Source organism: Denticeps clupeoides, chromosome 4 (genome assembly GCF_900700375.1).
Source record: "Denticeps clupeoides chromosome 4, fDenClu1.1, whole genome shotgun sequence".
Lineage (NCBI taxonomy): Eukaryota > Metazoa > Chordata > Actinopteri > Clupeiformes > Denticipitidae > Denticeps > Denticeps clupeoides.
The window spans coordinates 607,234-621,064 of record NC_041710.1 but is presented as its reverse complement, the minus strand read 5'-3'; the positions used below and the strand labels follow the sequence as shown (position 1 = coordinate 621,064).

The window sequence follows — 13,831 nt, the reverse complement described above, 5'->3', positions numbered from 1 at the left end:
TCACCATGGATGAAGTGGTCAGTTCCGGTTCACCAGGACCCCCAACTATGAATACAACCTTTTTATTCACTCTGTTCTAGTTTCTATACAGAAGTCAGACGAGAAGAAGGTTACAAGTTCATCTAAATCTTCTCTAAAGAGGAAGGTGTTGAGCTGCCGTGTGAAGGTGCTCAGTGACTGAGCTGGAAGTTCATTCCACCACCGAGGGGCCAAGACGGAGAAGAGTCTAGATGAGCGTCTTCCTTTTACCTTCAGAGATGGAGGGACCAGGCGAGCAGTACTGGAGGCTCGGAGTATACCAGGTGCAGTGCGAGGTGTAATAAGGGCTGTGAGGTAGGATGGTGCTGCTCCATGTTTGGCTTTGTAGACCAGGATCAGTATTTAGAACCTGATGGTGCAGCTACTGGGAGCCGGTGGAGGGAACGTAGCAGAGGGGCGGTGTGGAGAACTTGGGAACCAGAAGACCCAGGTTCAAATCCCACTTATTACCATCGTGTCCCTGAGCAAGACACTTAACCCTGAGTGTCTCCAGGGGGGGACTGTCCCTGTCACTACTGACTGTATGTCCCTCTGGATAAGGACGTCTGGTGAATGTACATAAATGTAATTCTAAAAAGATGACTCGTTTATTTCTACATTTGAAACCAGGAACAGCAATAGTTCCAGTAAGTTTTCACCTCAGTTATAAAGCGATACCGCGGTAAGAGAGGAGTCTGGTGAACGGAAAACTTGTTCTCTTGAGCTGTCAGAGCTGAAAAAGTATTCATGCAATAAGTGAGCAAGCGAATGACCCAACTTCTGAAGTGCTGACACAACGATGCAAGTGTGTGTGCGTTGGGGAGGGTGGTGTGGTGGCACAGGACAGTTTCACAACTGAAAGAGAATGACACACACACACACACACACACACACACACACACGCACATACATAATGAGTCTTTTACAGAGAGGGATTTTGACCGCTCATCTTGGCAGAATTGGTGTAGTTCAGTCACACCGGAGGCTTTTCGAGCATGAACCGCCTTTTTAAGGTCCCGCCACAGAATCCCAGTAGGATGCAGGTCAGGACTCTGACTAGGACACTCCATTCTTCAAGACTTCAGCCAATCAGAGGTGGACCTGCTGCAGAAGCCAAGTTTGTTTCATCTTGAGGTCACGACCTTGTGTAGGTGTGTGTGTGTGGCCGGACCTTCTAATGGTTCCATTTATCACAGCAAGTCTCCCAGGTCCTGAAGCAGCAAAACAGCCCCAGACGTCACACTACCACCATGTTGTTTTTCTGAAATGCAGTGATAATGGGATGTAATGGGACACACACTGTCCAAAAAGTTCAACTTTTGAATATAATTTACAGCTGATTAGAACACTGCGATTCTAATAATGTCAGTGCAAGCAGTACTTGCACTATTTTTACTTTACACCTTCATTACTCGCTTCACTAGTTTAGCTCTGTCTGTCTGTCTGTCTGTCTTCTTGTGCTCTACGTGCTTTTTTTTGTTAAATGTTACTCGTGCTCTGCCCGTGTCCCATGTTTTCACCGTACGTAACTGGTCACTTTTTGTCAGAAACGTAGTTTCGTGTCACTGCGTATGCAGCTGAAAGGACAGTAAAGCTCAAGTTGAACTTGACTTGGTTCAGCTGAAGTCAGTAATGACGACATGTTCATGCGTGTCTCCGTACACCCTTATTACGCCACAGCAGCAGGGTGGGGCGGCGTTCCAGACTGCTAGAGGAGAGTTCCTCCACAAGATGACCTCCCGTGACCTCACGACCTCTGCTTCAGATCGTCAGATAACTTGAGGATGGCGTGTCGGGTGGCATCCACACTGTTTAAATGTAAACATCTGGCATGACAATGACGTCTCACTCGGCCTGTGTGAGCAAGAAAGGTAGAGAGAGAGAGAGACTTCGCGAGTGTGTGTGTTTGTGAGGGAGAAATAGTGTGTTAGTGTTACAGAAGTGTGTGTTAGAGAATAAGAGAACAGCTTGTTGTTATTATGATGAAGATGATGATGAGGATGATTATTGCAGTTGTTTTTGGACGCCTCTGATGAGGCGACACCCTGTGCTGGGGTCTACCCACCACGCACAATTGTCAAGTACGATTCTATGTCCTAGGGGACGTGTGGCAACCCTGTGTGTGTGACAGAGGGAGGAGTCCAGGCTCGAGTCCACCTCTACTGCGGAACCCTCATGAGACGTGCCAGCTCAGCTAGAACAGAGTGGCACCTTATCTCCATGGCTGGAACGGGCTGGTTGTGCCTGGTTTCAGATCTACATCTGAAGGCCTGAGGACATGTGTGGCTCTTCAGTGGTACCCAAGAACACATCTGAGAACGTTCCAGGAATGCAGCGCCTGCTCTGTCCTTTTATGACAAACAGACCCAGCCCTTTCCAACCGTCTGGAAGTCCCATCAGTGACGTAAATAAGTGAGGAGAAACCATCGTCCCCACATGGACAAGGCGTTCCAGGAAGTAGGAGGTAAAACTGGCCGGCCAGACCGCGAAGAGGGACCCCAGGGGGCCGCTGCTGTCAGCATGTTTCGTCCAAAGCTGGTGGGACGCCTGGCGTCCCTCTGGCCCGGGACGGGGCACCAACCAAAGCGGGAATACGAACGGAATTCACCCTCAATCTATATATGCTGACATATTATATCTTATATATAATATCCAGAGCAACTTGCATGCGACGTCCATCACTGTAACCCCTCGTTCACTTTGCACGTCGGGGCGATCGTTATCGACCAGGGACGAGTGTCAGATGAAATGACGATGGCACGTGGCCTTTGCCGTTCACTGTCCCCTGAACCACGTTTTCATGTTCTCAAGAAAACAGAACGGCAGATTGATCGTCGGTACTACGTATTTATTTCAATAGAACCATTGAATGGTGGAAAAGGAAGAACCCATGAAAAATGAGGACATTTATCTTCAGAAGATAAACTGACTCAACCGCATTCCCTTATCGTCCAGAGTAGTGTGCCGTACTGTGAGTAGCACAGATGCAGCAGGAAATACTTTAAAGAGCAAATGAACACACGTACACCAGCTTATTAAAGGCGCATGAACCATCGTGAAGACCAGAACGAAAATTGGACTTCAGCAGGGGACGTGAATAAAACTGAGGATTGCACTGGAAGAAGAACCACAAGTCATGTGGTCAGCTCAATAAATAAACAGGCAGGTAAGTAACGGGGCGGAGTCTCGCTACAGAACACAATTTCCTATAAATAAAAATGAATCTGTGAAACCATGAAACCTTTAGCCTTTAGTATTGCCTGTATAAATGAAGATATTTCTGTACTTTGAATCCTTTTTGATTAATTGTAGGTAATATTCTAATGATCTGAGATTATTCAGTTAGCAGCCATAATTTAACTCAAAAACATGAAATATTTCACTTTATGTGTATTTATGAAAGTTAACCCCTTATAAAAAACCAAATGACCTTTTTGGGATGCACAATTAATTTTGTTCCATTTTAACTGAGTGTTATATGAAATATAGCAAGATCTGTACAAAATTCAGCCATATTATTGGCCCCGAATCCTGGAAGACGAGTGTTCTCAGTACCAAGCGTTCTCTTAAAAAAAAAAAAAAAAAAGTAGATAAATTACAAAAATATTTACAAAAAAAAGTCACTTCTGTAGCTCTGCGTACAAAAAGTAAAAAGTCCTTCATGGAATCCCAGCCAGCGGCGGTCAGATGCCGGCACGGAGCGGCATTTCAGGCCCCCAGGGTCAGGGACGGGGACGGGGTCCCGGCCGTCGGCTGCTGCCTGCTACGTGTCCACAGGTGACGACGCCTGCATGACGATCTCCACGCCACAAGACGATGGCGTCTGACTGGCGCGTCCGGGCGAGGCATCATACTGGAACCTGTCCCCAGCAGGGGAGGCCCCGCCCCCCTCGCGCCGCTCGTAGAAGGGTGGAGACGGGCTCTGGGGGATCATGCTGTGGTACCAGTTCCGGTTCTCCTCCAGAGTGTCCAGGATGTCCTGAGCGTCAGGGTGCACCAGGTCGGCCCACGTCTCCCACAGCGGGTGAACGATGTAGTCGATAAAGCCGACCTGCCGGGAAGAGAGAAAGGACGCCATTAGCATGGAGAGCCACGCCCATCGGCGCTGGTACGGTAGCCCCGATCCCCCCCAGCGCTCCACATCTGTCAGGACGATTCAGTATGTAGTGACTGAGCTGATTTGTAAGATATGTGGGATTTTTTGGCTGGACGTCATCCAGAACCAGGACTGGGAAGCCAGAAGACATTAGTCTCCCCATTTGCTCCCCAACATATATGGTGGCAAGAAGACATTTTTTTTAGACATTTACAGTATTTACCAGACGCCCTTATCCAGAGCTACTTACAGTCAGTAGTTGCAGGGACAGTCCCCTACTGGAGACACTCAGGGTTAAGTGTCCTGCTCAGGGACACGATGGTAGTAAGTGGGGTTTGAACCTGGGTCTTCTGGTTCATAGGCGAGTGTGTTACCCACTAGGCTACCATGGTAATGAAATGTTAATTGTATGTTGCAGGACCAGCGCACCTGAGACTTCTCCACGGAGGCGGTGTGTTTGTCACACATGGGGCTGATCTCCATGCCCCGGTCCCGCTCGCGGTCGCCCTGGTGGAAGAACTCCTCCATGATGCGGTCGGTCCACTGGCGGTACAGGTCCAGGGACTTGGTGGGGTTGCTGAGGTCGGCGCAGTGCACCATGGTCCGGAGGACCTGCAGGGAGAAGCGTGGTTACCGCGGCGGCCTGATCGGAGTACGGACTTTTCGCAGTTTACCGCAGCTGACTGAATGCTGAGCAGCATGTGGACGCTTTAAAAAAGGTCACCTGGCACCAGCGGGACAACGGCTGGCTCAGACGTCCGTCCCATGTCACGGGCAGATTTGAAAACGTGAAGCCAGTGAAGCTTCACACCTCTAGAACTAGAACTAGAGCCGGAGAGGCGGGGCTTCTACCTGTATCCTGTCTGTGTAGTTGTCCAGCAGCAGGACGCCGGAGCTGGTCACCTTCTTGGTCTCCACCATGGTCTTGAGGTCCGCCAACAGACTCATGTGCTTGGACATGTCAGTTGCCAGCACCTGGAGGGAAGAGGGCAAAGAAAAGAGGACGTCCCCTTTATAAAAAAAACGTAAAAAGAGAGGAAAGTGGGCGGAGCCCAGCGTACCATGTCGATGACCATCCTTCGCAGCGTCTGCCTCTGTTTCTTCGCGAGGTTCTGGAAGATGTCGCAGTTCTCGCCCTGCAGCAGCTTGAACCCCACGGCCAGGTGATGGTTCTCCAGGACCGACTCGTCGTTGTACATCAGCGCCAGTTCCGAGTCTGTGCCACAGGAGATGGAACAGATTATCCCAAATCCCAGTCTGGAACCGTCCGATAAAGGATAAAGGTGTGTGAAGTGTGAATGATGATGGACCATGATGGAATCTAACAGAGCTTCATGAGAGGATGACTCCACACAGGAGCTCTTTCAGGACTGGTGGAAAATGTCTACTTTACGGTGGTCGAGAGAAATGCTGAATTACAGGCAGGCTTCTCTGAAGATGATTAAGTTTGGTTTGTGTACAGCGTAACTCTCTTGTATCTTATATGTGAGTCTTCAGTTTTTAGTTGTTGAATTCTGAGAGGGACCTGATCTCAATTTCAGTTTTTTTATGAATCAGTAGCAAATAAACCACGGAGTGGAATGCTGACCAATATTAAATATATTACATATTACAAATATATTACAAAAAAAGTATGGACAACTTCTCATCCAATGTATTTTCTTGATCTTCGTGACCATTTACGTTGGTAGATTCACACTGAAGGCATCAAAACTATGAATGAACACGTGTGGAGTTCTGTACTTAATAAAAAGTGGAGACCTGACCTCCACAGTCACCGGACCTGAACCCAGTCCAGATGGTTTGGGGTGAGCTGGACCAACAAGTGCTAAACACCTCTGGGTGACGACCTCTTGAAGGTGACGACCTCTTGAAGCTCATCGAGAGAATGCCAAGAGTGTGTAAAGCAGTAACCAGAGCAAAGAAACTAGAATATAAAACATGTTTTCACTTATTTCACCTTTTTTTGTTAAGTACAGAAGCCTAAGTGAAAACACGTTTTATATTCGAATTTCTTTGCTCTGATTACTGCTTTACACACTCTTGGCATTCTCTCGATGAGCTTCAAGAGGTCGACACCTGAAATGCTTCTCCAACAGTCTTGAAGGAGTTCCCAGAGGTGTTTAGCACTTGTTGGTCCAGCTCACCCCAAACCATCTGGACTGGGTTCAGGTCCGGTGACTGTGGAGGTCAGGTCTCCACTTTTTGTTAAGTACAGAACTCCACATGTGTTCATTCATAGTTTTGATGCCTTCAGTGAGAATCTACCAACGTAAATGGTCATTAAAATAAAGAAAACACTTCGAATGAGAAGGTGTCCAGACTTCTGGCCTGTACTGAATATTTGTTTGCTTGTTTGCAAGTAGGAAAACCGCTGCCATTGGTTGAAGTGAACATGGTTGATGACTAGGAGCCCAACTCACTGGTATTGATCAGGAACTGGTTGGAGACCCCTGGGTGGTCCACGTCGTGGATGGCTGCGGCGAAGATGGCCGCCAGGATCTCCAGGTCGGTGAACACAGCCTATGCGAGGAGAGACGTAGGCCAGGGTCAGGGTGGAGTGTGTGTGTGTGTGTGTGTGTGTTTCGTAGGCCGAACTCTCTGTACTGATGTTGTCTGCACCTGCTGGTATCATCTCCCTGTGACCACACCCATGTGACCACACACTGCTGCGCTGTCAGTGTTTGTCAGAGATTAACTCAAGGATGTGTGTGTGTGTGTGTGTGTGTGAGAGAGGGAAGAGCTCGTCTTACATCCAGAGCGGGCGTGGAGAGCAGGGTGTGTGTGGACTGCGCGACGTCGGCGGCGTGGAGGCTGTTGTGGTAGCCCACGTCTGCATGGTAGTGATCTTCCAGAGTCATCATGTACGTCACAAAGGTGTCCATGGGGATCCGGAACGTCTTCATCAGATCACGTTCCTGCAAAAAAACACACGCACTTCAGAGGATGTTCTGTTCGAACAAAATTCCACAGGAGACGTGGTTCAATACGCTGAATAAACAAGCCTAAATATTGGTCAATTACGTCACCATTTAAAACGACTCTTCTAGGCAAGAAAAATCAATACTACACGTTGGAGCTCTGATTCGAACACTACGAAACGATTATGGAACTGAACACGCACATAAATATGAAGTCAAGACCGAGAACAAGTCGCAGATGAAGATGATAAAGTGCCAAACAAAAGTGGTTTAAAGCAGGAGTGACAGGTGGCGGCCCCTAGTGGCAGTGCTGTAATATGACAAGCGATTATAAATGATGATGTTCTAAAGATTTAATATAATTGTTATATCGTATTGGGATGGCAGCGAGGGTCTCGGAGGCTCACCTGGAAGACGGCGTACATGATGCAGGTGAGCGGGCGCCGGTTCGAATGCTCCGACACCCTGAAGATGTTCAGGCCCCACTTGTTAATGTCCTCCAGGTCCTGCAGGGGGCGAACCGCAGACGTTATGCTCGCGGCCTGGAGCCAGGGGAGCGGCGGCGGGGCGGGCGGGGCGGCTCACCTTGGCCAGCAGGTCCTCGGCCTCGGTCTTGACGGCGAAGCGTGCGATGCTGGGGACGCTGGGGCCGTGGGTGACCTTCCTCACGCCGCTGATGTGGCTCATCAGCTGCTGCTGCTGCTGCTGCTGCTGCTGCTGCTGCTGCTGCTGCTGCCTCCTCTTCCTCTCGCGCGTCTTGCTCGGGGCTGATGGAATCTCCAGCTCGTTCTGTTTATCTGTGTGAGTCGGGGTCACAGACGTTTACCTCTGGGTGTCCCCCCAAAGCCACATTACATAGAAAGCATTTTCACGCTTGCTGTAAAACACGAGGAGGTGAACTAACAACTGAACGCTGCAGCAAGACGGACGAGCCCAGAACAACGTTCTCAACAACACCAACGCCGCTGCTGAATTCTGGGTAAAATAGACGGCCGTTCCGGAGGAGAACGGAAGGCGTGTTGAGGCGGGAGCTCATTTAAAAGTGAAGTGATGGTCATTGTTGTACACTGCAGCACAGCACACGGTGACGCGGTGAAAGGTGTCCTCTGTATTTACCCGTCACCCTTGGTGACGGTGGGCACCATGACAGGCGTCCGGGGAGCAGCGTGTGGGGACGGTGCCTCAGTGGCACCTTGCGGATCGGGATTTGAACCGGACTCGAACCGGCAACGTAGATGGCAGCGCTACTCCGGTGCACGCCGATCTAGTTTTACATTTCTACTGTTCCTAAAAAACGGCAGAAACGAGTTTTATTAGCAGCGAACGTGCGGATTCACACGGATACGAATTTTACTAGATTACATCCTGCAGCTCTGACGGATGTAACACAGATCTAAAGCGTTACAGATTACAGGTCATTTCTGAGTGCTGCATAGTTAGAGCATTACTAACACACAAACACACACACACACTCACATACACACACACTCACACGCACATACACACACACACACGCACTAACACACACACACACACACACACACACACACTAACACTCACACGCACTCGCACACACTAACACTCACACACACATACACACACACACACATACACGCACATACACACACACGCACTAACACACACACACACTAACACTCACACACACATACACTCACACACACAGATACTAACATACATACACACACTCACATACACACACACACACGCTTGCACACACTAACACTCACACGCACTAACACATACACACACACACATACACACACACACGCACTAACACACACACACACACGCTCGCTCACACTAACACTCACACACACACGCTTGCACACACTAACACTCACACGCACTAACACATACACACATACGCTCGCACACACTAACACTCACACGCACACACACACATACTAACATACATACACACACTCACATACACACATACACACACACGCTCGCACACACTAACACTCACACGCACACACACACACACACTAACATACATACACACACTCACATACACACACACGCTCGCACACACTAACACTCACACGCACACACACACACACACACACACTAACATACATACACACACTCACATACACACATACACACACACGCTCGCACACACTAACACTCACACGCACTAACCCATACACACACTCACATACACACACTCACATACACACACACACACACACACACACACGCTCGCACACACTAACACTCACACGCACACATACTAACACACATACTAACACACATACACACACGCACACACACTCACATACACACACGTCGCTTGTGGGAAGACTGACCTAAGAAGGTGCTGGAGATGTATTCCGACACCTGGTTTCCGGAGCGGCTCGTCTCCGACAGGTGCGTCAGCTCCCGGTTCAGCATCCTCTTGAACTGGAGCGGGAGAAAGGAAGGCCGTGGGGTCAGAGGTCAGGCCGACACTCATCATGGTCCCGCTCTGTTCTGTTCCTCAGGACCGCTGGCGGTGTGTAAACTAAGTCCGGATTCTCTGCCGTAAAAGTCGCCGCGCGCGCACCGGAACGTCAGTCCAGGATGTTATGAGTACGCGGTCTGCAGGATGGGCAGCTGTGTGAGTCCAGGCCGCCTCAGACCACCCAGTCCTCAGACCGGACCTCCCACCGACAGCCACGCAGGAAACAGGAGCACGTCCATCCCGGGACGCCGTGCCAGGACGTCCCAGCACGGACTCACACGCGATGCGTAACAGCACCGAGCATTCCACACTGGTCCTAATATGTCCCAATCACACCCCCAAAAACACACACAGACCTCCATCATCCACTCTCAGGTTCCACTCTCCTCCACCCCTCCTTCATGTAAACACGAGCAGGACTTTATATCATTCTGAGCCGAGATCCAGCCATAAAAACCCAACTTGTGTGTGTGTGTGTGTGTGTGTGTGTGTGTGTGTGTGTGTGTGTGTGTGTGTGTGTCGGCGTTCCACCATTTATAAAGTCACAGATTACTGTTCATTGTTGGTTACTGGAAAAAGATCTTTTTTTCTTCTGTTCCTTCACCCCAGAAACCCCCGAGTGCAGCTGGACTCCTACATTTACATTCACATTTACAGCATTTACCAGAGTAGTTACAGGGACAGTCCCCCCCTGGAGACACTCAGGGTTAAGTGTCCTGCTCAGGGACATGATGGTAGTAAGTGGGGTTTGAACCCGGGTCTTCTGGTTCATGGGCGAGTGTGTCACCCCACCACCTACCCCTGGACTCCTGGATTCCCAGCGCAACGCGAGGCTAAAAAAGCTCCTATGGAGGATACGAAGGATCCCTCAGCGGCGCTCACCTCGCTCCAGCCCCTCGCCGCGCCGCTCCGCCTCGCCGACTTCTCCGAGCAGCACAGACCCATGGCCGTGAGTGTGTGTGCGTGTGTGTGTGTGTGAGTGTGTGTGTGTGTTCGCGGCACGCTCCCGCGTGCAACCGCTCCCTCTGACGGATGTCAGGAAGTGCGTTAGACAGGACGCTGTCTGATTCACCCAGCTGCAGACGGTCCCGCCCCCCAACACACGCACACACACTCAGCCCCGCCTCCTCTGCTGTGTGCCGTCCCACAACCCACACACACACACACACACACACACACACACACACCGCACTGCCACAGATTTCAGCAAGGAGATGGTGAACATTTCGTTTTGGGAAAAGCTGGAATTTCGCAGTGCCGGGATCTACCGGGACGTTGATACGAGTGTAAACGGGGTGTTTACCGGGGAACGCCGGGGTCTGCAACACGGCGGCGATGCCGAGCGGGACACGCCAGCAACCTTAAAAACGCCTTTTACCACGCAGGAGTCGCCGTATTTCAACAGGAACACGGACACATTCAGACGAAATTTACGGCAACTTTCTTTTGCGATTTTGAAGAAGAATTCACAATTTATTCTGGGAAGAAACCGGACGGTGACATCATCCACTTTCCAGCTGGACCAGGAGAAAATTTCAGTCATTTCCCATGATGGTGTTGCATAACCAGTTATACAAACACCGCGGTAAATACGCCAGTCAGTCAATCACTAACAACACTGTCACTGTCCTCTGTGTCTCGTACGTACCAGTCAAGTGGAATTGTTGGTGTGCAATTATACATCACACCCAGAAGTGACCACGCCCACTACCGACACCAACATGCAGGCTATCAGGTGCTTTAATTCCAGCGTTCTGATGGGGGAACTGGTGAATTAGTGAACATTAGTGACCACGCCCACTACCAACACCAACATGCAGGTTATCAGGTGCTTTAATACCAGAATTCTGATGGGGGAACTGGTGAATTAGTGAACATTAGTGACCACGCCCACTACCGACACCAACATGCAGGTTATCAGGCGCTTTAATTCCAGCGTTGTGATGGGGGAACTGGTGAATTAGTGAACATTAGTGACCACGCCCACTACCAACATGCAGGTTATCAGGTGCTTTAATTCCAGCATTCTGATGGGTGAACTGGTGAATTAGTGAACATTAGTGACCACGCCCACTACCGACACCAACATGCAGGTTATCAGGTGCTTTATTTCCAGAATTCTGATGGGGGAACTGATGAATTAGTGAACATTAGTGACCACGCCCACTACCAACACCAACATGAAGGTTATCAGGCGCTTTAATTCCAGCGAACGTGACCACGCCCACTACCAGCACCAACATGCAGGTTATCAGGCGCTTTAATTCTAGCGTTCTGATGGGGGAACTGGTGAATTAGTGAATATTAGTGACCACGCCCATTACCAACACCAACATGCAGGTTATCAGGTGCTTTATTTCCAGAATTCTGATGGGGGAACTGGTGAATTAGTGAACATTAGTGACCACGCCCACTACCAACATGCAGGTTATCAGGCGCTTTAATTCCAGCGTTCTGATAGGTGAACTGGTGAATTAGTGAACATTAGTTACCACACCCACTACCAACACCAACATGCAGGTTATCAGGTGCTTTATTTCCAGAATTCTGATGGGGGAACTGATGAATTAGTGACCATTAGTGACCACGCCCACTACCAACACCAACATGCAGGTTATCAGGCCCTTTAATTCCAGCGAACGTGACCACGCCCACTACCAACACCAACATCCAGGTTATCAGGCGCTTTAATTCCAGCGTTGTGATGGGGGAACTGGTGAATTAGTGAACATTAGTGACCACGCCCACTATCAACACCAACATGCAGGTTATCAGGTGCTTTATTTCCAGAATTCTGATGGGGGAACTGGTGAATTAGTGAACATTAGTGACCACGCCCACTACCGACACCAACATGCAGGTTACCAGGCGCTTTAATTCCAGTAAACGTGACCACGCCCACTACCAACATGCAGGTTATCAGGCGCTTTAATTCCAGCGTTCTGATGGGTGAACTGGTGAATTAGTGAACATTAGTGACCACGCCCACTATCAACACCAACATGCAGGTTATCAGGTGCTTTATTTCCAGAATTCTGATGGGGGAACTGGTGAATTAGTGAACATTAGTGACCACGCCCACTACCAACACCAACATGCAGGTTATCAGGCACTTTAATTCCAGCGTTCTGGTGGGTGAACTGGTGAATCAGTGAACATTAGTGACCACGCCCACTACCAACATGCAGGTTATCATACTAACTAATATGAACTAATATGAAACTGTTCATAGCCCCTTCAACCGCTATTAATTGGTTTGTTCAATCAATTTACAGCCCTAGTGCCAATATAAAAGAATATGTGCTTTATGATTAAACACAGGAAAAAAATTTATATATTCTAGATTATACTGGACTACTTACAGAATGCTGACACACTAATTAATGTTTACAACCATTCATTAACGGACATATATGCAGATGTATGAATTATTAGAGGTAGCATTTTATGACTAATCCCACTCAGAAGACATTTCAGGCCCAGTAAACAAACTTCCTGGAACCTGAGAGAGACCCTCGAACAAAGACGACATTCACAGCCACCAGGACTCGGCGGCGCTGGTGGGCGTCCGGTGAAAGGTCATGCTGGGAATCACGCACTCCCCTCTCACTTCCTGTAAACCAAAGCGGTCGGTGGTCACGTGGCGCGTCACTCTCACCTTGTTGGAGGCCATGTCACTGACGGAGCGGTGGGTCTGGATGGTCTCCAGCTGGTCCAGACACCAGTCCAGCTCCTCCATGGTCTCCACAGCCAGCTTCTGGTAGGACTCGTCTCAGAGGAAACAGTCAGACACATGTTAAGACATGGTTAACAGCACAAGGTTCTGCAGGTGTTTATAAGGAACACAGAACCCAACAGAACCATGAACAAACCAAGCGAGTCACACTTACAATAAATTCAATTGGACGTGAGCTCTACAAAGCCCATGGAAGCCCCAATGGAGGCATAGAAACCCACCAGTGTGTGTTAGATTTACATTTTCAGCATTTTCCAGATGCCCTTATCCAGAGCGACTTACAGTCAGTAGTTAGAGGGACAGTCCCCCCCTGGAGACACTCAGGGTTAAGTGTCTTGTTCAGGGACACAATTGTAGTAAGTGGGGTTTGAACCTGGGTGAGTGTGTTACCCACTAGGCTACTACCACCCTAGATACATATCAAATAGTTATATTTTATTCCTTAAGTTCCTTTCCTTAAGCTATTTTTGATATTTGCTCTATTATACTATTTTTTGTAAATATCATTTATTCCTCCTGTTTCTCCTTCTGCATTGAGCATGTTGTTGACAAAAAAAAAAAAAAATTTATCTTATTCATCAGTATGAATGGAT

General features: G+C 49.0%; 1 protein-coding gene across 1 annotated transcript in view; it reads right to left on the bottom strand.

Moving 5' to 3' along the window:
- Positions 1–2,845: 2,845 nt before the first annotated feature.
- The window catches only part of pde4bb (phosphodiesterase 4B, cAMP-specific b), a 26,955-nt gene continuing 15,969 nt past the window's right edge, over positions 2,846–13,831 (bottom strand). The window contains exons 8-17 of the mRNA XM_028976139.1: positions 13,161–13,273; positions 9,369–9,462; positions 7,621–7,832; positions 7,443–7,541; positions 6,868–7,032; positions 6,538–6,637; positions 5,176–5,330; positions 4,967–5,089; positions 4,544–4,726; positions 2,846–4,069 (exon numbers count right to left, since the gene is read on the bottom strand). Coding sequence (XP_028831972.1) covers positions 3,782–4,069; positions 4,544–4,726; positions 4,967–5,089; positions 5,176–5,330; positions 6,538–6,637; positions 6,868–7,032; positions 7,443–7,541; positions 7,621–7,832; positions 9,369–9,462; positions 13,161–13,273 — 1,532 coding nt within the window. The 3' untranslated portion in view covers positions 2,846–3,781. The remainder of the gene's footprint in view (positions 4,070–4,543; positions 4,727–4,966; positions 5,090–5,175; positions 5,331–6,537; positions 6,638–6,867; positions 7,033–7,442; positions 7,542–7,620; positions 7,833–9,368; positions 9,463–13,160; positions 13,274–13,831) is intronic.